This window comes from Lissotriton helveticus, chromosome 1_1 (assembly GCF_964261635.1).
Source record: "Lissotriton helveticus chromosome 1_1, aLisHel1.1, whole genome shotgun sequence".
In the NCBI taxonomy this organism is placed as follows: domain Eukaryota; kingdom Metazoa; phylum Chordata; class Amphibia; order Caudata; family Salamandridae; genus Lissotriton; species Lissotriton helveticus.
In genome coordinates, this window is record NC_136057.1 from 1055259336 (window position 1) to 1055287128 (window position 27793).

At 48.1% G+C, this 27793-nt stretch overlaps 1 protein-coding gene across 2 annotated transcripts in view; it reads right to left on the reverse strand.

Moving 5' to 3' along the window:
• LOC144820631 (src substrate cortactin-like) overlaps positions 1 to 27793 on the reverse strand; it is a 186473-nt gene that overhangs the window by 40290 nt on the left and 118390 nt on the right. Inside the window, exons 9-11 of one of the 2 annotated variants that reach the window (XM_078677948.1) lie at positions 20289 to 20399; positions 15662 to 15772; positions 5479 to 5534 (exon numbers count right to left, since the gene is read on the reverse strand). In XM_078677948.1, the coding sequence (XP_078534074.1) occupies positions 5479 to 5534; positions 15662 to 15772; positions 20289 to 20399 (278 nt within the window). The remainder of the gene's footprint in view (positions 1 to 5478; positions 5535 to 15661; positions 15773 to 20288; positions 20400 to 27793) is intronic. The other variant, XM_078677949.1, reaches the window with a different exon arrangement.

Below are 27793 nucleotides of genomic sequence, written 5' to 3' on the forward strand. Positions count from 1 at the left end.
TTAGATTTAGATAACACATTTAATTTCATTTAAATTAATTAAGGGTTAGGTTTGGCATTGGAGTTAGCTTACGTTTAGTTTTTACTTAAGTGAATAGAAAAAAAAAAAAAAATTAAGAATACAGGTAGTGGGGAGGAGCCAAGATGGCGATCGGAACAGTCGCATGAACGCTTCGCTCTGAGGTCCCTTCCTCCCCGCCCGCCTATCCTGTTGATAATCCTGAGCGAGGCTTTTTGATCTATGTTGTTCGAGAGAAGCGCTCACTTACCATCAGGTTTTTGGGCTCCACCGTGCAGTGAATCCGAAGAACTGCCCTCGTCTGCTTGCCGGCCTTCATGGCGCTGACGCCGGGGCCTCGAGTGCAGAGGTTGCCCGGCAGTGTTCGTAGTGTCGGCGGCCCTGGTTTGGATGAGAAACCGGTCAGTGGGAGCCTGAGAGCCACGAGCCGGGAGAGTTGGTGCTGACCCACTCCCAATAGTGGGTTGCCCCGTATGCCCGAGTTGTCGACGAGCCAGAGAGCAGCCTTGTCGCCCGGTTCCCCTTGGGTGTGACGCCCGCCCATGTTAATAGTCCCGTCCGGGAACCGGCGGTTAGATCCCGGAGAGCTGCGGGGAGCGCGCCCGGCCTTTCGGTGACTCTCCTTTCCGCACCAGACGTCGACTGCCGCCGATCAGCCGTGAGACCTGTTGCCTCTGGTGGTCGGGCTGGACTCGGAGGTGGAGGGGAAGTGGCGGAGAACGAAGTGGTTAAGATGGCGGATGGCGCCTTGGAGTGCACCCCTCCTGGGGACGGAGACACCGCTGAATTTGATACCCCTGGACTTCGGCGGCATGGAGAGATGCTTACGTACAGTCACGTGCTGGTTGCACTGGTTACCCTGCGGATTGCTCTGCTCCGGGACTCCCGGGATTTGGAGGTACGGATCGCTGCCATTGCTGATCCGCCATTTTGTGGCGTAGTGGCTTTCCCCCGAGTTGGTGTCGCTGAATCTCCTTCGGTCGCTGCGCCAGGTTCCCCGGATGAATCTACAGTTTTGAGGGTGCTAATGGATCTGGCTCCTGTGCTGCGGTGCTTCCCGCATCCTGTACTTTCCTTTCCGTGCTTGGCAGACCTGTTTTTGGACTTGGACTTGTTGGTGGTCGGGGTATTGTTGCATTCTGGCCGCCGCCGTGCATCGTCGGTTGTTACTTGGTGGCTGGGACGATGTTGTGCGGCGGCGCTGCCTGCTCCGCCTGGAAGGATTGAACTTTCTGTATCGACCTGTCTCCTGACTGCAAGGCTGTTTAGCAGTTCTACTATTCACAGAAGTGGCCAGGGGTGACCTCGCTTGGGTCTTGGAGGGACTTCTTGCTGGTTAATGGTGATTCAAGGACACGTCTTGTGGGGCTGTTACTGATTGCGTTTTGTGCACTCGCTGCTCTTTGTACTTTCTATGGCCTCTGTCTCTACGATTTATTTTAGTTGCGGGGTGGGGGGACCGAGTGTCTGAATCGCCCTCTCCTCGCTCTTTTTCTTTATTGTCTTCTTCTTTCTCTCTTTATTTCCTTTCTTTAGGGTGACTCTGGGGCGACAGGCACGCTGTTAGTGGGGTAGGCCATAGCCATTACGGTGATGTAGGGTGGCGGGTGTTGGAGGGGTTTTGTTATTTTAGTTTGTTTTGTTCTATGGTCCTTTTTTCTCTTTCTTCCCAAGGGGGTTGGCTATATCTTAATCTTACATCCTTTTTCTGTTAGGCATCTGCACTTGTCTCTTCTTTCTGTCTTGTACGGGTGGGTTTTCCACACGATGTTCTTGCTAAATTGCTCGCCATTGTTTGACCTTTACTCCTGGCCTGCCTTCGGCGGGCGTAGGGTGTTTTCGGCCTTATTGCTTACCATTGATTTTTGATTGCCTGGAGGGGTGCACCCCTCCCGTCTCTTTTTGTCTATTGTGTAGTGTGATGCCTCTGTTGATATAGCTGCTGCCTCCTTCTCAGTATTATAAAAATGAAACCTCTCTTATCCTTGTGCTTCGCTGTGCTACGACCACGTACTATGACTATAACGTGATTACACACACTGCTCCTGTCTTTAGCTCCTGTCTTTAGCTCCTGATTTTGCGGCCGGCCCCTGTGGTTGTAGGCCTGCGCCTGTATTGCTCTGTTTGAAGGTTTAAAAAAACAAAAAAAAACAACAAAAAAAAAAGAATACAGGTAGTGTCTTCGTATGTAAGCTTGTGGAACTTCTATACTGCAAACCTGGTCAAAAGCCAGCATTGCCCTGTACACATGCATACCGTTAAATAAAAAGATAGGAAAGGTAGCTGGTTTATGAGAAGTTAATGCATTGTGGTGCAGTGTTCTTTAAAGATGTGTGTCTTCAAATTCTTTCCAAATTGAGGCATCGTTGGTGTTGTTCTGATAGATATGGGGAAGTTGGTGCAGATCCTAATTGCATAGATGGAAAAGGCCTGCTGACATATTATTTTCTTTTTTTTACACTTTTTAGTGGGCAGCCTGATGGTGTCCTGGCTGCAAGTGTGCCAAGAACCACCACAGATGGTGAACTTGTCTGAAAGATAAGCAGGTTGCCGGTTGTGATGGCTTAGGAAATTATATAACTTTTAAAAATGGCATGGGCCAGCAGGGGGAGCCAATGGAGTTCAATCTCTCTATATACTTTGCATTGTATAGATCTTCAAGGTACGTGGATGTGAAGTTAAGAACAGTAAATCTAAACCTGTGCTTGGTGTACTCAATATTCTGACGCACAACCAGATGAACAATGCCATGTTAGGATTTCTAAATACATTAACATACTATTGAGCTCAATAGGCGGGACTCTGTAACTCAAACAAATTCAGCCAAACCCAGACAAATATCAAGTCACAATGCAAGGATTTCACCCTATTTGTATATCATCACTGGAGAAATTGTCTTTGTTCATTCCTTCTTGTTAAGGCTTCCTTGGCAAAATCCAAATTTAAAAATTGCTCCTAGTCTCAGAGTTAAAAGAGGAAATATCTGGAGTACGGATGACTACTGTCTATAGGAGTCAAAGCAACTTAGATGTGATAGTCTGTCAGTTTAGGGTACTCAGGACCACCGTTCCCTCTAGGGTGCGAACCGCTCCTGACGTCAGCGAGCACACAGTCAGGACGTCTCGCGAGAGACGCGCCACCAGCCACTTTAAAGAAGCGAGCGGCGCGAATGCGGTGGCGGCGGAGCGGTCGTGAGGAGTGCAGGTAAGGAGGCGGGGGGGGGGGGCTGGTGGAGCTTGTGGCTATGTGGGAGCGCGGGGCAGACTGTGGCCTTTTGTTTAAGTATTGCTGTTAATCAGAGCCCCTTCACGGGCTCTGATTAACAGCAATACTTAAACAAAAGGCCACAGTCTGCCCCGTGCTTTACTAACAAAAGCGCAGTCAGTTTCCAAACACAGCGCGTACGTTAGCACACGCTGTGTTTGGAAACTGTCTACGCTTTTGTTAGTAAAGCGCGGGGCCGACTGGTCTTTTGTTTAAGTATTGCTGTTAATCAGAGCCCGTGAAGGGGCTCTGATTAACAGCAATACTTAAACAAAAGGCCACAGTCTGCCCCGCGCTTTACTAACAAAAGCGTAGACAGTTCCCAAACACAGCGGGTACTTTAGCACACGCTGTGTTTGGAAACTGTCTACGCTAGCGTTTCCCAAACTTTCCTCACAGCACACAAGAGCTGTGACACAGAAGGCAGAAGGGCACAAAAAACAAGTGGAACAGAGGGCAGAAAGGCACAAAAACAAGTAGAACAGAGGGCAGAAGGGGCACAAAAAACTAGGGGAAAACGAGTGGAACAGAGGGCAGAAAGGCACAGAAAACAAGTGGAACAGAGGGCAGAAGGGCACAAAAACGAGGGGAAAACGAAGTGGAACAGAGGGCAGAAAGGCACAAAAAACGAGTGGAACAGAGGGCAGAAGGGCACAAAAAATGATGGGGAAACGAGTGGAACAGGGGTTAGAAAGGCACAAAAAAAACAGCAATACTTAAACAAAAGGCCACAGTCTGCCCCGCGCTTTACTAACAAAAGCGTAGACAGTTTCCAAACACAGCGGGTACTTTAGCACACGCTGTGTTTGGAAACTGTCTACGCTAGCGTTTCCCAAACTTTCCTCACAGCACACAAGAGCTGTGACACAGAAGGCAGAAGGGCACAAAAAACGAGTGGAACAGAGGGCAGAAAGGCACAAAAACAAGTAGAACAGAGGGCAGAAGGGGCACAAAAAACTAGGGGAAAACGAGTGGAACAGAGGGCAGAAAGGCACAGAAAACGAGTGGAACAGAGGGCAGAAGGGCACAAAAACGAGGGGAAAACGAAGTGGAACAGAGGGCAGAAGGGTACAAAAAATGATGGGGAAACGAGTGGAACAGTGGTCAGATAGGCACAAAAAACGAGTGGAACATAGGGCAGAAGGGCACAAAAACAAGGGAAAAACGAGTGGAACTGAGGGCAGAAAGGTACAAAAAATGATTGGAACAGAGGGCAGAAGGGCACAGAAAATGAGGGGAAAACAAAGTGGAACAGAGGGCAGAAAGGCACAAAAAACAAGTGGAACATAGGGGAGAAGGGCACAAAAACAAGGGAAAAATGAAGTGGAACATAGTGCAGAAAGGCACAAAAAACGAGTGGAACAGAGGGCAGAAAGACACAAAAGACGAGTGGAACAGAGGGAAGAAGGGCACAAAAAAAGAGGGGGAAACGAATTGAACAGAGGGCAGAAAGGCACAAAAAACTAGGGAAAAACAAATTGAAAAGAGGTCAGAAAGGCACAAAAAATTAGGGAAAAACGAGTGGAACAGACGGCAAAAGGGGCACAAAAGCGAGGGAAAACGAGTGGCACAGAGGGCAGACGGGCACAAAAAATGAATGGCACAGAGGCAAAACACAGAATATAGAAATATAGGAGCAGCTAAGAACAGAAGGCAGATCGGGCAGAGAGGCACAGGGGGAGCGAGGGGAACAGAAGGGAAAACCGGGCAGAGACACGGGGCAGCGAGGGGTACAGAAGGAAAGATCGGGCAGAGAGAGCACGGGGACATTTCCCCACCCAATGAACTGTGCTCCAGTTAAGAATATTTATTAAAATCTTATGATGGTACCACCATTGAAGTCTTGTGCTTTTCTAAACTTTAAGTGTACTTGCCAGTGTAACTAATTCATGTCATGGTGTGCTTATCCAATTTGCAAACTGCCCTTAAGACCCTTATTGTGGCGCTGTACGTGTGAAAATGCACCATCTTTTCACTTTTTAAAGTAAACTTTTTGAGTGCCATTTGGCGCCGCAGACACGCGCGGTTTGGTTCCTGGTGCTTATAACCATGGTTGCAGCGCACAGAGACCCTCCACTGCCGCACACAGAGGAAAAAAATTAGAGGGAACATTGCTCAGGACCAAGTAAAGTCAGGAACTGATAAATGAAAAGTAAATGACACATGAAGCTGTGTAGGAACCCTCAAAAGCTTTACCTTGTCCACGCGGTCTTTCTGGACTCCATACCGACCGCCGAAGCCCTTGGCATGGTCTGTGGAATACAAAAAAGTAAATAACCTACTTAAAAAGAGTGAACTTCTTGAGGATGCTTGGAGAGGCTGCAACAACACTAGAGGCCGTACATGAGGACATGGGAAGATATAATATGTAGTGAGACAGCTCCTATTGACGTAGAAGGAGAAAGCATGCAGGAGGCATCAGATGTGGATACAGAAGAAATAGTGTGTTGACAGACAGACAGAACACAAGGACACAGTAAGAGACTGCATATGGAAAGATTCTCAGGACACAGAAAGAGACAGCATGCATAGGCTTGAGGATATAGGAAGAGGGAGCATGCAGAAAGTTCATGGGGATGTAGAAAGGAACTACAAACATACCGCTTTTAACAAAGTGCCCTGGAAAAAAGTTTGAGTAGAGAGAAATGAGAATTGGGAAAGAGACATAAGGAGAAATAGCACTGGAGGATACAGAAAGAAAAGGGTTGCAGAGAGATAGCACCTGAGAGCACTGGAACCGACAACAGAGTGGGACAGCATACAAGGCTATGAAAAGAGCTTGGCCAAGAGGTGGAGAGGGGGCAATGGCAGCTGGTTATCTTTAAACATGGTAGGGCATAATACTGTCCCCGAATTCCAGTGCATAAAAGGGAAAAACGAGCAAGTCAATTTTCTTCTATGGGCATTTTAGGGAGCTGCCGGTGTTCACCCCAAAGAAAATTGTTTAACAATCAGGTAAAATAATGGATTTTTAAGCACAACTATTAAATACATTGCTAAAAGGCCATAGGCTCTGAAAGGGCACATACTTAATAGGCAAGTACGTTTGTAGTATACCAAGCCAATGAAGCCTGATATTCCACAGGATTTGACAATGTTTCTTTATAAAATGTACAGGGGGTGCCCCCATTTCTCAATAACATCTTCATTGTGTCAGGGCCAGCATACTGTCACGCCCCCCATTCTCCCAAGACTTACATACAAGTTGCCAGTACCAGAATGTTGCCTTTGTTGTCATCCATACACAAGGGGTGGCCCATATGTCAAATTACCTCAAGCAGGATGGCTGTCTTTCTCCCCTTTCACTCACTTGCATTCACTCTTACTTTCACTCCCAGTCTCACTTGCTCTCCCTTATTCTCTCAGACTCACTTTTTCTCACTCACTCAAACTCAATATTTCTCACTCAGTTACATTCATCGTCACTCAGTGTCATCCATTCTCAATCACTTTGTTGTCACTCCCTCAAACACACTCAACCATACAAACACACACAAATGCTCACGCACTAACACATACACATGCTCTCACATATACACGTGCACTTTCGCTCACCTGTGCACACATACAATCGACAGTTGTTTTCACCTACTTTCTGTGCTCTGTACATGTTTGCTTCAGCTACTTAGCTGCTGGTGTTGGATGAACACTCAAGGCAGGGACACAATTCGCTCGCACCTCAGGCACTGAAGCATGACACTAAAAGCTAGATCATCTACAATGCTCCAGCTATCAGCTTCTTGCCTTTACACCCCCCAACTAGCCAGGAGGTAGGGTTACTGAAACTCCTAACTCCACACCTTCCTCCTGTAACAAGATGAATGTAAGTGTTATGACAACCTGATTGACCCATAGGACGAGACACCACAAGGCTTTAAACTAGAGAACCCAGGGCTACCTGCATCCGTGATGCTACAGCGCGCCACAAATCAAAAGGCACAGAGGCATGTCAGGATCCCGAAGCAAGGGTTGTGACTATGGCTCATGCCTCTACGCAGCTACGCCAGCCGTCATACAGATTCACTGCATGCCTCAGATAGTTGCATGACTTGCAGAGAGGAACAACATTTATTTATGATACCGACAGTAAATGATTAACTTTTGTTTGCAGAAAAGGCAGAAAGCAATGGGGAAGGAGCCGAAAAACCCAGAACCTCTGGGGAGAGGAATGTACCCATCAGAATTTGAGGGAAAGAATCTATGTACCACCTTTATTCCATACCGCTCTTTATGCCTGGTGGGGCGGTGTTAAGAAATTTGACTCCCAGCCTATAGTTTAGGTAGTACCTTACCTTGTGAATTTTATGTCTTTTGAGCTTTTGGTGTTACCCATGTTACATTACTGCCATTCGTAACTCCCCGAGAACTTTTTTTTTCAAGTATATATGTATATATGTGTGTGTGTGTTGTGTGTGTATTGTGTGTGTGCCGTTTCAACCTGTTACCTCATAATCTTCGTCTTCATTTTTCATTACAATTTTATTGATGCATTTCTTTACAGATTGCTAATGCCACAGGAATTGTTTTATGAGAGCGCTTTTAAGAATAATAGCAAAAAACAGCAGGTGAGAATAAAGACTTTAGAAAGGGATTCTGGAAAATGTGTGCCAATTATATTGTACAAAAAGTATAATTTGAGGAATAGGTGTCATATGATCGACTTTGTTAAATTCCTCGGTTTACCAACAGGGTGTTGTGATTTAGGATGCTTTAATCCACAAAATAAATCGATTGTATAATACATCTATTTTTTGTGACCACAAATTCAGGGTTACTTCTATAAGCTGTGATAATTATACGTAGACCAGAAATCGTTCTGGAGTAGTGTCCTTAATTGTGCTTAGCTCAGCATATACTTTTTACTAAGACATATCCTAGGTCCTTAACCATAACCCCTGCCTCTGGTTCTGTTTCTAAAATCTGTTTAACTTTAATCTAATGCTCTGCTGAACTAACTGTTGTTCTATAGTATTTTCATGATCTGCCATTCCTACATATATTTGAAAGATCATTATTTATTAGGATGATCAGGATTTTTTTGATCAAGATAGGATGGTGTTCAATCATGTCACCAAAAGCTTAGTTATACAGTGGTGCATTGTTATTAGCACAAGTTGTGTTCATAGGAGTCAATGGTGAGCCTGCAAAGGTAAGTGGAGAGTGTGTCATTATGGTGGGCTATAACACCTTTCATGAGGCCGAAGATGATCACTTACAAATGCATAGATATTAAAAGAGCTGCAGCTCATTATGCAAGTGTGAATGTTATGTTATGTTATGTTAAAATATTTATATAGCGCAGCGTTCACTAGATCGGTTTCTTGGCGCTTTTAGGATTGAGCTCTATGAGACTGGGGGCTTAGGAGGAGTAGGCTTTCTGGAATAGCCACGTTTTGAGCAGCTTCCTAAATTGAAAATACGAGTTGGTGGAACGGATAGAGAGAGGGAGGGAGTTCCAAATTTGAGGGGAAAGCATGGAGAACCGGATCCCGCCATATTTTAGGCTCTTATATCTAGGGACAGCCAATAAATGTTGACCAGAGGAACGGAGGGTGCGGGAGGGAGTGTATTTCTTGATCCGATTAGAGATGAACCTTGGGCCTGTATCTGAGAGGGCTTTATGCGTAATGCAACTGAGCTTGAAAATGCTTCGCTGTTCTACCGGGAGCCAGTGCAGTTGTTTGAGCAATGGTTTTATGTGCTGGCGGGCTGGAAGTTGGAAGAACAGCCTGGCCGCCTGGTTCTGTATCAGTTGCAGACGATGCATCTGGTAGGCAGGAATAACTGCATACAGTGCATTGGCATAATCTAGCCGCGAGATGATAAGCGCAAGAACGACCAAAGTTAGGGCTTCTATTGATAGGAATCTTTTAACTTTTTTTATTTTTCGTAACATGAGGAAGCAGGTTGACACCACGGAGCTAATCTGAGGGTTCATCGATAGATCGCTGCTGATTTTTACACCCAAGCTTTTTGCCGAAGAGACTGGGGTGGGAGGAGAGCCCAGGGCGGGAGGCCAGAAGTTGGCATTCCAGGGGTTAGAAGGCAAGAGTGTCAGGACCAGCTCCGTCTTGCCAGGATTGAGTTTTAATTGGTTGGTATTCATCCATATACTAATATAGGTCATGGTTGTCTGTAAGTTGGATTCTGATAGACTCGTAGGGTGGATGTTAAAGATAAGTTGCAAGTCATCTGCATAGTTATAGACCAAGACTCCCATTTCCTTCAGGGCCTGAGCCTGCCCAGGCGAGGTCGCCCCCACTCCGCTGCTCCTGCCCGCTGACTGCCTGACTGCCTGAGCTCTGCTCTGCTGCCTCGTTGCTGCCGCCTGTTCACTCTTCCCCCCTCCTGCTGCCTCGTTATTGCCTTCTGCTAACTTTTCCCCCCTTCTGCTGCCTCGTTGTTGCCTCGGTGTATTCTTTTTCCCCTCTGCTGCTGCATTCGTTTTTCCCTTCTGTTTTTGCCTTTTTATCCTTCAGTGTACCCCTTTCCCCCCTTCTGCTGCCCTCCCCCTTCCTTGTGTGCTGCTCCCTTCCGCCGGACGACCCAGCCGCCGCTGAGCCGCCCTCAGACCTCCTTCCCGCCACAGACCTCTGCCGACTCCGCCTCCCTCCTGCCCATTGGCCGCCCCGCTCCCGCCACCCAGCTGACCCGACCTCCCGGCTCCTTACTTATGACGCCCCCTGAGCGACCGCGCAGTGGACGCGCGCAGCGGGAGCACCGATTGAGCGCCGAAGGTGCGCCAAAGGTAAGCCCGTCTGGGCCCGTCCACGCCTGGAGCGCGCCCAGCGCCAGGACCCCTGGCCCTCCCCGCCGATGCAAGACAACCCAACTGACCTACGACGCCGCCACTCTCAACGCACTCAATGCCGGCCGGTCCCACGCCTGCTGCCGAGCCACCCCGAGACGCACCCACGGACCCTTCACGTGCTGCACCTGCAAGTTCACCTGCCTCCGAACCTGCCCCGCACCCGCCAAGACAAGCACCAGCAGCAACCACCTCAAGTGCATCCTGCTCAACACCCGCTCCGTCCACAGACACGCCGTGGAACTCTGGAACCTCCTCGACGCTACATCACCGGACGTCGCCTTCCTCACGGAAACCTGGATGAACGCCTCCTCTGCACCCGACATCGCCATCGCCATCCCGGACGGGTACAAGATCATCAGGAGGGACCGCATCAACCAGACCGGAGGAGGCATCGCCATCGTCCACAAGAACACCATCCGCATCACGACCGACACCAACGACTCCTTCGCCGCAGCCGAACATCTCCACTTCCAGATTCACACCGACCCAAAGACGACCCTCAGAGGCACCCTTGTCTACAGACCCCCGGGACCACGCACACAATTCAGCGAAGACATAACAGACTTCATCATCCCACACGCCCTTCCCTCCGCTGACTACATCCTCCTAGGGGACCTCAACTTCCACCTGGAGAACAACAAGGACCGCAACACCACCGCCCTGCTGGAAAACCTCGCCAACCTCGGACTCAAGCAACTGGTCAACACCCCCACCCACTACGCCGGCCACACGCTTGATCCCGTCTTCTCTTCCAGCAAGTACATCACCTTCAGCCACGCCACCGGACTCCACTGGACCGACCACAGCTGCGTCCACTTCAGCTTCAAAAGAACCACGACCCACCACCACCCGCAACAGGTACCTCACAGGAATTGGAGCAAGATCACCGCGGACCAGCTCACCACCTCCCTCAGCCAGAGCCCACCCGCCAACACAATGGACCCCAACGAAGCAGCCCGCAACTTCACACAGTGGCTGACCGCCTGCGCCGACGACCTCGTGCCACTAAAGAACCCTCCCAGCAGACCCAGAAGCAAGAAGGCATCCTGGTTCACCGACGAACTCAAGGACTCCAAGAAGACCTGCCGCACCCTCGAGAAAGCCTGGCTCCTCGACCGGACCACCGACAACATGACCGCCCTCAAACACGCTACCCGCAAACACCACCAGCTCATCCGCACCACCAAGAAGAAATCCCTGAAGGAACGACTGGACAACAACGCCCACGACAGCAAGGAACTCTTCACCATCGTCAAGGAGTTCTCCAACCCCAGCACCGGCACCAACGACATCACTCCCTCACAAGACCTCTGCGACTCCCTCGCCTCGTTCTTCCACTGCAAGATCGCCGACATCCACAACAGCTTCGACACACCACCCACGCACCCAACCGTCGAACCCACGCCCCTCACCGCCACCCTTCGCACCTGGACCACGGTGACCACCGAAGACACAACCCGCATGATGAACACCATCCACTCCGGATCACCGACCGACCCCTGCCCACACCACGTCTTCAACAAGGCCGACTCCACCATCGCACCCCAACTCCGGAACATCATCAACACCTCCTTCAACACCGCCAACTTCCCGGAGAGCTGGAAGCACGGCGAGCTCAGCGCCCTCCTGAAGAAACCTACAGCGGACCCCACCGACCTCAAAAACTTCCGCCCCATCTCGCTCCTCCCTTTTCCTGCTAAAGTCATCGAGAAGATCGTCAACAGACAGCTGACCGCCTTCCTCGAGACGAACGGATCCCTCGACCCCTCGCAGTCCGGCTTCAGAGCCAACCACAGCACCGAGACCGCCCTCATCGCAGCCACCGACGACATCCGGACCCTGCTTGACAAGGGGGAAACAGTGGCCCTCATCCTCCTGGACCTCTCCGCTGCGTTCGACACTGTCTGCCACCGCACCCTAGTCCAGCGCCTCAGCAACATCGGTATCCAAGAGAAGGCACTGGAGTGGATCATCTCGTTCCTCGCCGGAAGAACACAAAGAGTCCGCCTCCCCCCGTTTCGCTCCGAGGCCACCGAAGTCATCTGCGGCGTCCTGCAAGGATCTTCACTCAGCCCCACCCTCTTCAACATCTACATGAGACCTCTTGCAGCCATCGCACGCCAGCACAACCTCAACATCATCTCTTACGCCGACGACACCCAGCTGATCCTCTCCCTCACCAGAGACCCCGACGCCGCCAGAACCTGCCTACACGAAGAGATGAAAGACGTCGCCGAGTGGACGAAGGACAGCCGCCTGAAACTGAACTCGGACAAGACGGAAGTCCTCATCCTGGGATCTTCGCCCTCCGCCTGGGACGACTCCTGGTGGCCCCCAGCCCTGGGCACCGCACCCAAGCCAACCGACCACGCACGCAACCTGTGCTTCATCCTGGACTCCTCCCTCTCGATGACCAGACAAGTCAACGCCGTCTCCTCATCCTGCTTCAACACCCTACGTATGCTTCGCAAGATCTTCCGCTGGATCCCGACCGAGACCAGGAAGACTGTCACCCAGGCACTCGTCACCAGCCGACTGGACTACGGAAACGCCCTCTACGCCAGAACCACAGCCAAGCTACAGAAAAGACTCCAGCGCATCCAGAACGCCTCCGCCCGACTCATCCTGGATGTCCCCCGACGCAGCCACATCTCCAGCCACCTGAGGAACCTGCACTGGCTCCCTGTCGACAAGAGGATCACGTTCCGGCTCCTCACCCACGCACACAAGTCTCTCCACGACCTGGGCCCCAAGTACCTCAACGACCGCCTGACCTTCTACACGCCCACCCGCCAGCTACGGTCCACCAGCCTCGCCCTCGCAGCCGTACCACGCATCCGAAGAGCCACCGCCGGAGGAAGATCCTTCTCTTACCTGGCTGCCAAGACATGGAACTCCCTCCCCATCCACCTTCGGCTGACCCAGGACCATCTCGCCTTCAGGAAACAACTCAAGACCTGGCTGTTCGAGCAGTAGCATACCCCTTCCCCCAAGCGCCTTGAGACCCTCCCGGGTGAGTAGTGCGCTATACAAATGGTATGATTGATTGATTGATTGATATTAAGGGTTGCATGTATAGGTTGAATGAAAGGGAGGATAATGAGGAGCCCTGTGGGACTCCGCAGGTGTGCCGGCCTTTTATTGAACAAAAATTACCCAATCTGACTGATTGATGTCTATCCATCAGGAAGGAGCGTATCCACCTCAGGGCTTTGTCTCTAACGCCAGCGCTGCGGACACGGTCGATCAAGATGTTATGATCGACCGTGTCAAATGCGGCGGAGAGGTCGAGGAGGATCAGGGCCTGGGGGGAGTTGTGGTCAGCCCCCGTGCGAAGTTCATCCAGGACCGTCACAAGAACTGCCTCGGTCGAATGGGCCGGCCTGAAACCGGTTTGATGAGGGTCTAGATGATGGGACTCCTCAATAAAGGAGCTCAAGCATTCCGCCACATGTGTCTCCAGAATCTTACTTAAGTAAGGTAGGAGGGATATTGGGCGATAATTGCTCATCACTTGGGGGTCCGCCCCGGGTTTCTTAAGGATGGGAAGGATCTCTGCACTTTTAAACAAGTCGGGGACCGTGCCACTGCAAATAGAAATGTTGAGAAGAGATAAGGGTGGGTCAGGGTATGCGCCGAAGGTCTCGCGCAGTATATGGGGAGGACCACTATCCAGGGGAGAGCCAGATTTGACCCTGTTCATCAGGTTGGAAAAGGAGTCTAAGTTGATGGAGGGGAAATGATCCAGTCGAGGGGGGAGGGATTGGTCAAGCGAGGCAGTGGAAGTAGGTGTACTTGTTGAGGGGATGCTTGCTTTGATTATGTAAATTTTTTCAAAAAAATAGTTATTTAACTTATCGCACAGTGCTTGTACTGGTTGTGCTGAAACTCTTTCCATCCCTGTCAGTTCGTCAACGATCGAAAAGATCTCTCTGGTTTTGTTAGCAGAGTTCAAGATTTTACTCGTAATGAACTCGGTTTTGCATTTGCGCACGGCAGTTTTGTATGCCTTAAAAAGGGACAAATAGCTGGTTTTCAATTAGGGCTCATATTTCCTACGCCATTTTCGCTCAGCTTGTCTGAGACTTAGTTTTGTTCCTTTAGGGCGGGAGAGAACCGTTTTTGAGCATCATGAGATCTACGTGCTTTAATGTTCTTTTGAGGGGCAACCATGTCACTGGCTTGTTCAAGCCAAGTGGCTAGGTTTTCCGCCTGATTTGAGAGAGAGGTAGCTTGGGTCGGTGGAACAGTATTAATAAGGATAGTTTTAAAGGTCTCGATGCTGGCTTGTTCCCAGTTCCTCGCCTTCATGCTACTAGGTCTGATCGTGGGAGGTACTGCCAAGCCTGCTATTGTACACCTAATTAGGCAGTGGTGTGACCAGGCGCAGGGAAGGATGGTAAGTTGGGTGATGTCTAGATTAAAAGACCAGACTTGGTCTAAAGTGTGACCTTTGTTATGCGTGGGGGTATGAACATGCTGTAGGCAGTTGAGATTGATCAGTAAGTCCGTGAAGTCGTGAGAAAGTGGGGTTTCATTAGGGTCGCCCGGCCAGTAGTTAAAATCACCCACGATTAGCACTCTAGAGTGAATGATGATCAGGTGGCCGATTAAATCGCCGACGGCAATGTGCAATGGAGGTCGATAAGCGACGACGCATGCCAGCGAGAAGAAATGCATTTCCAATTTGATAATAAGTGTTTCCGTCGAATCGATTTGAGTGGTAGTGAGTGCAGTAAACTGGTGTTTTTTGTGAATAATTGCGGCCACACCTCCGCCTTTTTTATCCGCACCCCTATCGACATGGAGAGTGTAGTAGGGAGCGGGGATGGCTGCTAGGATGTCCGGAGAGGAATCATCACGCAGCCAGGTTTCGGACAAGAATAGAATATCCGGCCTGGTCAGCTCGATCAGGGAAAATATCTCTAGCTGGTGCTTGCCGAGGGAGCGAGTATTAAGGTAATATATCGTGAGTTCGTCTCTTTTATTGTCGGGGATATCCGAAGGCGGATCTGGGGCAATGTTGCAGTGCAGGTCAGTGCGGGCAGGGGATGCCCTCCTAGGCCGAGAGGTGTCGGAGATGACTGGGCTGAGATCGGGGGCAGGAGGCCAAGGTACTCCAGTCGATGTAGCTGGGCAGTGCCTAGTTCGTAATTGCTACATAGTGCTTTTAGTTTGTTAGCTGTGTAAGTCAATGGCCGAGCATAGGTTGATCTGTCGAGGTTGTTACTGCAGTGATAGAATTGCGGATGGTGAGGTTGAGAAATCTAAATGGCCTCTGGTTTTTCTAAACAAACCTGTATGTTCTATAAGATCAGCTATTCAACTGCACAGGTGCTGCGGCCAGTTTTTATAAACTAGGGACTACCAAATGTTTAAGACATCTCATGCTTGCAATGACATCACACATACAAATATTTAGCTAGTCAGTAATATTGCAAGGACACTATTACAACACTCATAATATTAGTAGCTCGTGGTGATGGTCATTGAACATAAGTAACTAAGTATTACAGAAAAGGTTGGAGTCCCCTGATTTTGACTGTGATTGGACGGAGCAGTAAGTACCTGTCTGTGATTCATGAGGCTTCACTTCTTCCTTGTGGTCCCAGCTGAGCGCTGATTTATCCTGACGGTCCTTCTGAACTCCAAACTTTCCACCAAATCCGACCGCATGATCTGTTAAGAGAAATAAGAGGTTAGAAAGAGAAGACTGTCTAATCACAATGAGGGAGCTTCAAGGACAGAGGCCAGTGAGAGAGTAAAGAAGGGGAACAGTTTGGAAGGATGAGTGTTGAGTTTAAGATCAGGAAAACAGATTTCGGGAATTTATTTTGTCTTTCCCCGTCATTCAGTTCTTTCACTGGTTACAAGTGTCAAAATATGGTATCAGTGGTAACTGTTAATGTCAGAGGTAAACTTATTGTCTCACAATACAGTAACATTTCGAGGTTAGAGTTTCTGGTGCACAAACTACTTCTCTGTCCTTATCGGGGTATATAGTGACAACTTCTATCCCACGCTTTACATTTTGGCATCTGATTCTAGGTTTTTATCACGTTTAGGTAGCCATGAGCTTTACAAAACATGCATATTAATAATAACTCTATTTTGGGTGATTATTGCCAACCTTTTCAAGTTATTTTCTGATCAATAAAGGAGACTACATGGAGTTAAGCAATTACTATCAGTTGTAATCTTGCCACATCAACTAACCAGAAAGATTGGAATTTAACACCCGGTGGTATATTTTCCTACTATAATTGGTGGTTTTATTACCACCACCGCTCGTAATTGCTGATTATTAGTAAATTAAACCCTTTTAACAAGTTCTATTTTTTTTTTTTTTTTGATAATCCATACATGGCCAGACACATTTATTGCCATATAGATGAATCACAAACAAAAAGGAATTGAGACTTAATACAGATATTCAACTCATAATAACAGAGGACACAAAAGAGATATATAATCAAAACAACAAGCCATGCCCTATTACTGGCTTTATAGGTTCATATAGGCCTCGACTGTCCCCCAAATTTGCCGTCCAATTTTCATTTTCCGTCTACCTTTCAGAGCATATAGACTGTATTTCATATTGAACGTTGCTAAAAACCTTGCCCTCCATGCCTCGAACGATGGGGCATCATTTTGTAACCACATTGATGCGATACAGAGCCGAGTAACAGCTGTGGCCCAAAAAATCTAATATATAAATTTGCTGGGTAGCTTATCCGATGCTGATCCCATCTCTACCCCCAAGAAGATCTGAGTGGCAAACAATTGTATAGGCTCCCCCAAAATTTCAGCTAAAAACTTTTCCATGTGCCCAAACAACACACTTAGATGCCCACATGAATAGAAGACATTCACCACATCTGCAGCTTCAGTCCCACAGCGGAAGAATGTTCCCTCCTTGTCTCTCCCCCATTTTCATATTTTGTCTGGCGTGTAGTATAGATTAAAGATAGTTTTGTAACGTTGGGCATAGAGATTAGCCGACATAAACAATCATCCGGCCAAGTCTATGGAAGTCTCAAGCTGTATACCTTGACATCCTAGCCTGTTATCCCATTTACGGCTCTGGGCTTCTAGATCGTTAACTGTTGTGTGGAGCATTAAGGTATAGAGAGTACCTATCCGGGCATCTTTCCTCACTGCCTCAATAAGAGGATTAACTTGGATTTTCCATCCGGCTTTCAAGAAATAATCGCAAATTTGTAAATATTTAAAGAAATCCGCCCGAGATAAGTGAAATTGATCCCTAAGCTGATCAAAGGACTTCAGCCCACCATCCGCATATAAATCTCCTACAGTACACACCCCTTTAGCCCTCCAATGATCTACCACCCGATCCCAGAATACTGCCAGGAGGAGAGTGGTAGCTGTTAATGGAGTATAGCAAGACACCCTTTCGACCGCATATTACTTTTTGACTGCTATCCATACTTTATAGGCCGAAATAAGAACTTTGAACCTTGTGAGCTTGTAATAGCTACAGTCCACATTGAGAAACAGACAATATTTTTCTACACTACCCAGTAGCATCTGATAGATAGGGGGAAGTTCAGCCGTATCAGTTGGTCCTACCCAGTCAACAGTATATTTATATGTTGCAACATGCACGCGTAGTAATATAGAGTAAAGTCCGGAACGCCCGAGCCCCCTTGATCCCTTGGCAAGACAATATATCGCATCGCTCTCCGCGCTTTACCCTGGGCCCATATAAACCTGGCACACATAAACTGTAATATAGAAAGATTAGCTCGTGGTATCTCCAATGGCACAGATCTAAAAAAGTATAGACTTTTCGGCAGGATCAACATCTTAAGAACGTTGCATCTTCCCACCATAGAAAGGTGTAGACATTCACATTGATCCGATTGTTAGCGAACACCTGCCACTAACCTCCCCCAGTTAGCCTCCACCAATGCGGTTGGAGAGGCCCGTATCCTTATCCCCAGATAGATCACCTCCTGCAAGACCCTTGAAACCGCATATGCCCCTATATTAACACATAAGATTTGTGTTTTTGATGTGTTCAACTTATAGCCCGATACTTCCCCATACTGTACTGCCAAACGCTCTATCTCAGACATCGCTGTTGCTGGTTTAGTTGTTACGACGGCCACATAATCGGCATATGCGAAATCCCGATATTGATCTTGCTGTACAATTACTGATTCAATTCGGGAACTATTTTTTAAAATTTTTAAGAATGGGTCTATGTATAAAGAGAACAATAATGGGGAGCCGGGGCCCCCCTGCCTCGTTCCACGTGTAATTGACACAGGTTTAGATTCAAGCCCCATTATACTAATCTTAGCAACTGGGTGGCGGTATAGCGTCTGTAAAGCAGTTATAAACTGTTGCCTAAACCCATAACGCCACATCACTGCCCACAGAAACCCCCATGTTACGCGGTCCAAAGCCTTCTCGGCATCCAATAAAATTAGGCTAAGCGGCTCCCCACTGCAATTAGCATGGTCAAAAAGCGTTATTACTCTATTGACGTGATTCGTCGTTCCCGTTTAGGAATAAATCCATGCTGTCTAATCGAAACAAGTGGTGTTATGACCTCCGCCAGCCTAGTTGCCAGAATTTTTGAGTATATTTTCCCATCCGCATTTAAAAGAGATATCCGGCGATAGGAAGCCGGATGGTCAGCAGGCTTATCTTTTTTTTTTTTTAAACACTACGATACTAGCCTCATCCCAAGTTGGAGGAGAGGCACCGATCTGGGCTTGTCTAAATGTAACCAGCATATCCTCCTGCAGGACACCAAAAACGGTTTTATAAATCTTCAGCGGACGTTTATCCGGCCCTGACGCTTTTACGTATGCCAACTCATTTATAGCTCTCTCCAACTCTCCCAAAGTTATAGGGGCCTCCAGGATCTCTGCCTCTGATTCCCCCAGGTACTTTTCACAGAAGCGCTGTATCAAAAGCTCACCCTTTTGGCAATCATATGTTTCCCCTGTATACAGTGCTTCATAAAAGTCTTTAAACACCTCTAATATCCCAGCTTCATTTTCCACACAATTCCCACTGGAGTCAAGAATTACATTAATTCTCTGGGCCACTTCCTTTGATCTAAGTTTCTGCGCCAGACACCTACCACTTGCCTCCCCATACTCATAGTTCAACTGTTGTTTAATAAGATATTTTTTAGCTGCCTCTTGACTCAAGTGGAGGTTTAATTTCGGCTTGCACCTGGCTACTTCTGTTGACAGATCACCAACATCGCTACCGCCATGTATGCCCTGCATGAGGTTTTCTCCCGCCAATGTGAAAGCCTGATACAATTCTTGTAAGGTGATCCTAAGTTGTTTTGGCCTATATAACCCGAAGTTGAGAGCTTCCCCCCTAAAAGCAGCTTTAAAAGCATCCCAGACATACCTAGTTTCCGTACTGCCCCGATTTAATGTAAAAAAAAGCTACAATCCAATCTTTCATATAAGAAACAAACTCTCCATCCAATAATAATTTCCTATAAAAAAAAAAAGCCCCGGGGCATAGGTACAGTCCGAGTGCATGCTAAAGTCACTACCACCGGGCCATGATCAGAGGTAACCCTTGGGTACACTTGAATTCGGGCATCTTTCAGTAAATACTGTGGGGCAAAGAAATAGTCCAACCTCACAAGTTTTTTGTGTGGGCAGGAATAAAATGTATACCCCGGGTCCTCTCCCCTCAGAGTAGCCCACACATCTACCAAACCATGCGCGTCTAACAGAGATTGAAGCGTCTTGAAAACTTTCGGTTTTCTTCCAGTGTACGTGTAGCTGGCGTTTCCCAGAGAATTAGGAGCAAGGTTTATATTTAAGTCTCAACAAACTAATACCGGAGTTATTACTGTGCAGCGATAGAATTGCGGATGGTGAGGTTGAGAAATCTAAATGGCCTCTGGTTTTTCTAAACAAACCTGTATGTTCTATGAGATCAGCTATTCACCTGCAAAGGTGCTGCTGCATATTTTTATAAGCTAGGGACTACCAAATGTTTCTCATGCTTGCACTGACATACACACCAAACATACAAATATTTAGCTAGTCAGTGATATTGCAAGGGCACCGTTACAACACTCATAATATTAGTAGCTCGTGGTGATGGTCATTGAACATAAGTAACTAAGTATTACAGAAAAGGTTGGAGTCCCCTGATTTTGACTGTGATTGGACGGAGCAGTAAGTACCTGTCTGTGATTCATGAGGCTTCACTTCTTCCTTGTGGTCCCAGCTGAGCGCTGATTTATCCTGACGGTCCTTCTGAACTCCAAACTTTCCACCAAATCCGACCGCATGATCTTTTAAGAGAAATAAGAGGTTAGAAAGAGAAGACTGTCCAATCACAATGAGGGAGCTTCAAGGACAGAGGCCAGTGAGAGAGTTAAGAAGGGGAACAGTCTGGAAGGATGAGTGTTGAGTTTAAGATCAGGACAACAGATTTCGGGAATTTATTTGGTCTTTCCCCATCATTCAGTTCTTTCACGGGTTACAAGTGTCAAAATATGGTATCAGTGGTAACCGTTAATGTCAGAGGTAAACTTATTGTCTCACAATACAGTAACATTTCGGGGTTAGAGTTTCTGGTGCACAAACTACTTCTCTGTCCTTATCGGGAATATATAGTGACAACTTAAATCCCACGCTTTACATTTTGCCATCTGATTCTGGGTTTATATCATGTTTAGGTAGCAATGCGCTTTACTAAACATGCATATTAATAATAACCCTATTTTGGGTTGTTAGTGCCAACCTTTTCAAGTGATTTTCTGATCAATAAAGGAGACTACATGGAGTAAAGCAATTACTATCAGTTGTAATCTTGCCACATCAACTAACCAGAAAGATTGGAATTTAACACCCGGTGATATATTTTCCTACTATAATTGGTGGTTTTACTACCAACATAGGTCGTAATTGCAGATTATTAGTAAATTAAAACCTTTTAACGAGTTCTTCGTTTTAAACAGTAAAGATTTTATCATTTGCTAAATTATTTATCTTTTAATCTTTGATTTTTCATCATAAAATGTTTCTTTAAAATTAGTGGCAGTAATCTTTTAAAATCTCTGTTGCTTTGGCAATAAACTGTGTGTCTGTGCAAGTCTTGTGATCCTTTTTTTCTATCATAGATTTTTCTTCTGCCTGTTATGTTGAATGATGTTAATCTTTAGCCAGAGTTAGATTTTGACTAACCTCTCATAACTCTAAAAAAAAAATCTGCGATGGGGAGGGTGTCTGTCAGCATTGTGAGGGCTAGTGCTGCAATGCAGATACCAAATGTCTTTGGTAAGGGGAGACTAAGTAACTCTGGATCGGTCGGATCACTTAGCAACAGGCCATCCATGCCTAATGTCCCTTTTTAGGATTGCATGTTTTGGCGCATATTGTTTTCTATACAAATCGTAATGGACATTGGTTTAGGCTCCTTTAGACATTGTAACAATTGAATCAGGAACCCTCAGCTATTAGCTAAAGAGATTGTCATTCACATCCTAGAGTAGTCCACTGGAATATTTTAGTCTCACCTTCTTTCTATTGGCTGTTTGTGGGGCAATCTTCCTCCTCCATTGGAGTACATGAGGGACTATTTAACATCTGAAAATAGTACTACGACATCACATATTTAGGGTCAGATGTACTAATATTTCATTTGTAAAAAGCATTTGAGATGTCATCAGTGATGTCACTGACCATGTCATGAATGATCTAATATGTGACATCATCAGCAGTGGATTGCGGGTGCGCGATATATATACTTAGTACAACTAACTATATAGGAGCAATTTCAATGGTTTTGTATGAGTAAAATGTCCAGCTAACTATAACACCACTAAAACTTATAGTTTTTGAGTGAATTTCAAAGGTTTTGTAAAAGCTAATTCCTCACTATATAACTCCTGAAACCTATGTTTTTTTCAGTGAATTTCAAAGGTTTTTTTAAATGCTAATTCCTAACTATATAAGGCCTGAAACCTATTGTTTTTCAGTGAATTTCAAAGGTTTTTTTAAATGCTAATTCCTAACTATATAAGGTCTGAAACCTATGGTTTTTTCAGTGAATTTCAAAGGTTTTTTAAATGCTAATTCCTAACTATATAAGGCCTGAAACCTATGTTTTTTCCGGTGAATTTCAAAGGTTTTTTAAATGCTAATTCTATTAGCGGATAACGTTTAAATATATTAATATCCTAGTGGGGCCACCTGAGCATCCCTAGGGGGTCAGGGTGTTTCTACCCTGCCCCCTTTTTGTGTTCTACACGTTTGTTTTTCTGCTTTCTTGTGCCTAATTCCTAACTATATAAGGCCTGAAACCTATGTTTTTTTCAGTGGATTTGCAAGGTTTTTTAAATGCTAATTCCTAACTATATAAGACCTGAAACCTATGGTCTTTTCATTGAATTTGCAAGGTTTTTTAAATGCTAATTCCTAACTATATAAGGCCTGAAACCTATGGTTTTTTCAGTGAATTTGCAAGGTTTTTTTAAATGCTAATTCCTAACTATATAAGGCCTGAAACCTATGGTTTTTCCAGTGAATTTCAAAGGTTTTTTTAATGCTAATTACTAACTGTATAAGACCTGAAAGCCCACCAGGAATCTCCAGTATGCACCAGGGGACTGCATTGCAGAGAGGTGTAATTAAGCCACGGCCCTTTTTACACCTCTCTGCAACGCAGCCCCCGTGCATGTTTGAAGAGGGGGAACTCATTCCCCCTGCATACTGGGGGCCCCTGGGGGCCAACTAGCCCACCTGGAACCTCCAGTATGCGCCAGGGGGCTGCATTGCAGAGGTGTAATGAGGCTATGCCCCTTGTTACACCTCTCTGCAACGCAGCCGCCTGGCGCGTTTGCAGAGGGGGAACTAATTCCCCTTGCATAATGGGGGTCCCTGGGGGCCAACTAGCCCACCAGGAGCCTCCAGTATGCGCCAGATGGCTGCATTGCATAGAGGTGTAATGAGGCCACACCCTTTTTTACACCTCTCTGCAATGCAGCCCCCGTGCATGTTTGAAGAGGGGGAACTAATTCCCCTTGCATACTGGGTGTCCCTGGCAGCCATCTTGTGCCTTGTTCGAACCAAGGCACAAGAAAGCAGTGAAACAAAGGTGTGAAACTCGCAAAGGGGCCAGAGTAGAAACACCCTGACCCCCTAGGCCTGCTCAGGGGGTCCCACAAGGACCCCCAAGGCAAAAAAAATAATATATATATTTTTTTTAAAGTCGCGGGGTACAAAAAAACAATAAAAAAAATATAAAACAACAATAAGAATAAACAAGCATTTACAATGCAACGGTTTCGCCTTTGGAGAAGTTTACATTGCCAATAGTTTAACCTCTCCCAAATGTGAGAACTATTGTACCCTACGGACGACCTCAGCAGACAGCAATTACTACCACACACACACACACACTGGAGCAGTCACACACACACACTGGAGCAGTCACACACACTGGAGCAGTCACACACACTGGAGCAGTCACACACACACACACACACACACACTGGAGCAGTCACACACACACACTGGAGCAGTCACACACACACACACACACACACACACACTGGAGCAGTCACACACACACACACACTGGAGCAGTCACATACACACACACACACACACACACTCTGGAGCAGTCACATACACACGCACATACTCTGGAGCAGTCACATACACACACACCCAAGAGCAGTCACACACACACACCCCCAGGAGCAGTCACACACACACACACACCCAGGAGCAGTCACACACACACACACCCGAAACCTAAAAACCTCCCGCCCATGCTCATTACTTGATAAACAGTACCACCGCCGCCCTCCTACTTGCATTGACAGAATATCACGATACATTTTTCATACCATGTTACATGTATCCCCAAGTTTTGGTTCATCCACATGAATCTCGTGAACCTACCAGGCACTTTAAGAGAACGTATTTACACCGGACACCAGGGTTGGGGGGAGATTCATTTCTATTTAAAGGAGTCCGGAGCACCTACCCAGCAGTATTTCTTCCTCCTGTGACCGCCTGTTTACACCCCGAGGCTCGTGCTACGGTGAGAACACAGGGCAGCACATAGTATTAAACATAGGCAGTGCACACTTCAAAAACGCCAGAATAAGGGACACCGGGCCTTTAAATTCATACCAGTTTCTTGCACGTTTCTATATACAATTCCATACAAGTAAGGCAAGAAAATGCCCACGCATGGGAATTTTGAAAGTCTGGTTTGATTACAAACGCATCTAAGTGCTGCACATAAAAATAACGTTTCAGTAAGACTCGGAAAACAACGAGGGGACCAGGAGATCTGAAGAATGTTAACTCGAGGTTTCACTTACATGAAGTAGAAAACGTTGTTCGCTAGAATTCGGGGTACGTGAAGGTGAAGAGTGATTCCCCTGGAAGGTTAGGTGACGAGCCGATCGCCGGTAATATATTTAATAAACTCGCATGTGATAGGTTAGGGTGTGCGCAATAAAAAAGAAAGATGGACTAACGAGAAAAAGTTGCGGCGGAGGTAAAAATATACGACGGACTAAGTGGCTAGAGTGGTGAGATGGATAGGTGGGTAACAGTGACATTGCATGTAAAGATAAGGAAAATAAAAATAAGAAGGGAGGATAATAGCAAATAAGGTAATAGAATAAAGAATTCATAAATTAAGGGTAAACCAAAAGACAATGGGATAAAAAGGTGTATGAACAGGGCTTAGCAGGGGGGTGAAAAACACACGGACAGCGGGCGGGAGGGGGGTGAAAAACACACGGACAGCGGGCGGGAGGGGGCAAAGACACGGACAGCGGGCGGGAGGGGGCAAAGACACGGACAGCGGGCGGGAGGGGGGTGAAAAACACACGGACAGCGGGCGGGAGGGGGCAAAGACACGGACAGCGGGCGGGAGGGGGCAAAGACACGGACAGCGGGCGGGAGGGGGGTGAAAAACACACGGACAGCGGGCGGGAGGGGGCAAAGACACGGACAGCGGGCGGGAGGGGGCAAAGACACGGACAGCGGGCGAGAGGTGAAAAAGACACGGACAGCGGGCGAGAGGTGAAAAAGACACGGACAGCGGGCGGGAGGGGGGTGAAAAACACACGGACAGCGGGCGGGAGGGGGCAAAGACACGGACAGCGGGCGGGAGGGGGCAAAGACACGGACAGCGGGCGGGAGGGGGGTGAAAAACACACGGACAGCGGGCGGGAGGGGGCAAAGACACGGACAGCGGGCGGGAGGGGGCAAAGACACGGACAGCGGGCGAGAGGTGAAAAAGACACGGACAGCGGGCGAGAGGTGAAAAAGACACGGACAGCGGGCGAGAGGTGAAAAAGACACGGACAGCGGGCGGGAGGGGGCAAAGACACGGACAGCGGGCGGGAGGGGGCAAAGACACTGACAGCGGGCGGGAGGGGGGTGAAAAACACACGGACAGCGGGCGGGAGGGGGCAAAGACACGGACAGCGGGCGGGAGGGGGCAAAGACACTGACAGCGGGCGGGAGGGGGCAAAGACACTGACAGCGGGCGGGAGGGGGCAAAGACACGGACAGCGGGCGGGAGGGGGCAAAGACACGGACAGCGGGCGAGAGGTGAAAAAGACACGGACAGCGGGCGGGAGGGGGCAAAGACACGGACAGCGGGCGGGAGGGGGCAAAGACACGGACAGCGGGCGAGAGGTGAAAAAGACACGGACAGCGGGCGAGAGGTGAAAAAGACACGGACAGCGGGCGGGAGGGGGCAAAGACACGGACAGCGGGCGGGAGGGGGGTGAAAAACACACGGACAGCGGGCGGGAGGGGGCAAAGACACGGACAGCGGGCGGGAGGGGGCAAAGACACGGACAGCGGGCGAGAGGTGAAAAAGACACGGACAGCGGGCGAGAGGTGAAAAAGACACGGACAGCGGGCGAGAGGGGGCAAAGACACTGACAGCGGGCGGGAGGGGGGTGAAAAACACACGGACAGCGGGCGGGAGGGGGCAAAGACACGGACAGCGGGCGGGAGGGGGCAAAGACACTGACAGCGGGCGGGAGGGGGGTGAAAAACACACGGACAGCGGGCGGGAGGGGGCAAAGACACGGACAGCGGGCGGGAGGTGAAAAAGACACGGACAGCGGGCGGGAGGGGGCAAAGACACGGACAGCGGGCGGGAGGGGGGTGAAAAACACACTGACAGCGGGCGGGAGGGGGCAAAGACACGGACAGCGGGCGGGAGGGGCACAACTTACCTCATAAAGGAGAGAACAAACAAACAAGTCAGGTCCCGGGCCGCGCTGTGATTGGCTGACGTCACGGGGGTGTCCCGGGCCGGCAGCCAATCACAGCGCGGCCCGGGAATGACGTCACGGGGGTGTCCCGGGCCGGCAGCCAATCGCAGCGCGGCCCGGGACAAAGGGGCGGGGCTTAAAAAAAGCACCAGAAACGCCCCCGAATCGCGTTTTCAAGAGAAAGCGCGATTGACAGCCTCTGCCTCCCAATGGCTAGCCTCCATTTATGGAGCTAGCCAATTGGAAACAGAGGCTGTCCTAACCTCACTATTAAAAACAACAGATTTCGATCTGGGAGGGGCTTCGCCCCTCGCCAGGTTACGAAACCTAAAAACCAGTTCTTTTCAGAACTACCTCCAATTTATATAAAAATGCTACATTTTTAAAAAACTCTGTCTTTCTTTTTTTCTCCAGGGTACGCGTACCGGTACGTGTACCGGGGCGCGCACCCCCTAAAAAAAAAAAAAAAACAATAATGAGTGTGTGAGTGGTGTGTGTGTGTGGGGGGGTGGGTGTGGGGTGTCTGTGTGGGGGGTATGTTAGTGGGGTGTGTGTGTGTAGGATGTGTGGGTGTGTGTGTGGGGTGTGGGTGTGTGTGTGGGGGTGTGTGTGGGTGTGTTTGGGGGTGAGGAATGTGTGTGTGGGTGTGTGTGTGTGAGAGGTGTGTGTGTGGGGTGTGTGTGTGTGTGTGTCAGAGGTGTGTGTGTGGGGGGGTGAGGTGTGGGGGGGATGTGTGGGGTGTGTCTGTGAGGGGTGTGTGTGGGGGGGAGTGAGGTGTGTGTGGGTGGGGGTGTGTGGGGTGTTTGGGTGTGGTTGGAGGTGTGGGTGTGGGGGGTGTGTGTGGGGGGTGTGTATGTGGGGGTATGTGTGTGGGGTGTGTGTGTGTATGAGTAAAATGTTCAGCTAACTAGAACTGGTGTCAAACCTATGGTTTTCTCAGTGTATTTAATAGGTTTTTTAAATGCTAATTCCTAACTATAACTGGGGTGAAACCTATGTTTTTTTCAGAGAATTTCATAGGTTTTTTAAATGCTAATTCCTAACTATAACTGGTGTGAAACCTATGGTTTTTTCAGTGAATTTCAAAGGTTTTTTAAATGCTAATTCCTAACTATATAAGGCCTGAAACCTTTGTTTTTCGTACGCGTACCGGTACGCGTACCGGTACGCTTACCGTAAGCGTACCCCGCGATTTTCTGATTTTTTTTTTTTTGGGCCTTGGGGGTCCTTGTGGGACCCCCTGACCAGGCCTAGGGGGTCAGGATGCTTCTACCCTGCCCCCTTTTTGAGTTCTACACGTTTGTTTTTCTGCTTTCCTGTGCCTCAGTCTACCGAGGCACAAGATGGCTGCCAACAGTTTCTGTTTTGGAGTGTTGACAGACATTGGCAGCCAATCAGAATGCAGCTCGCGCACTAGAGGTACG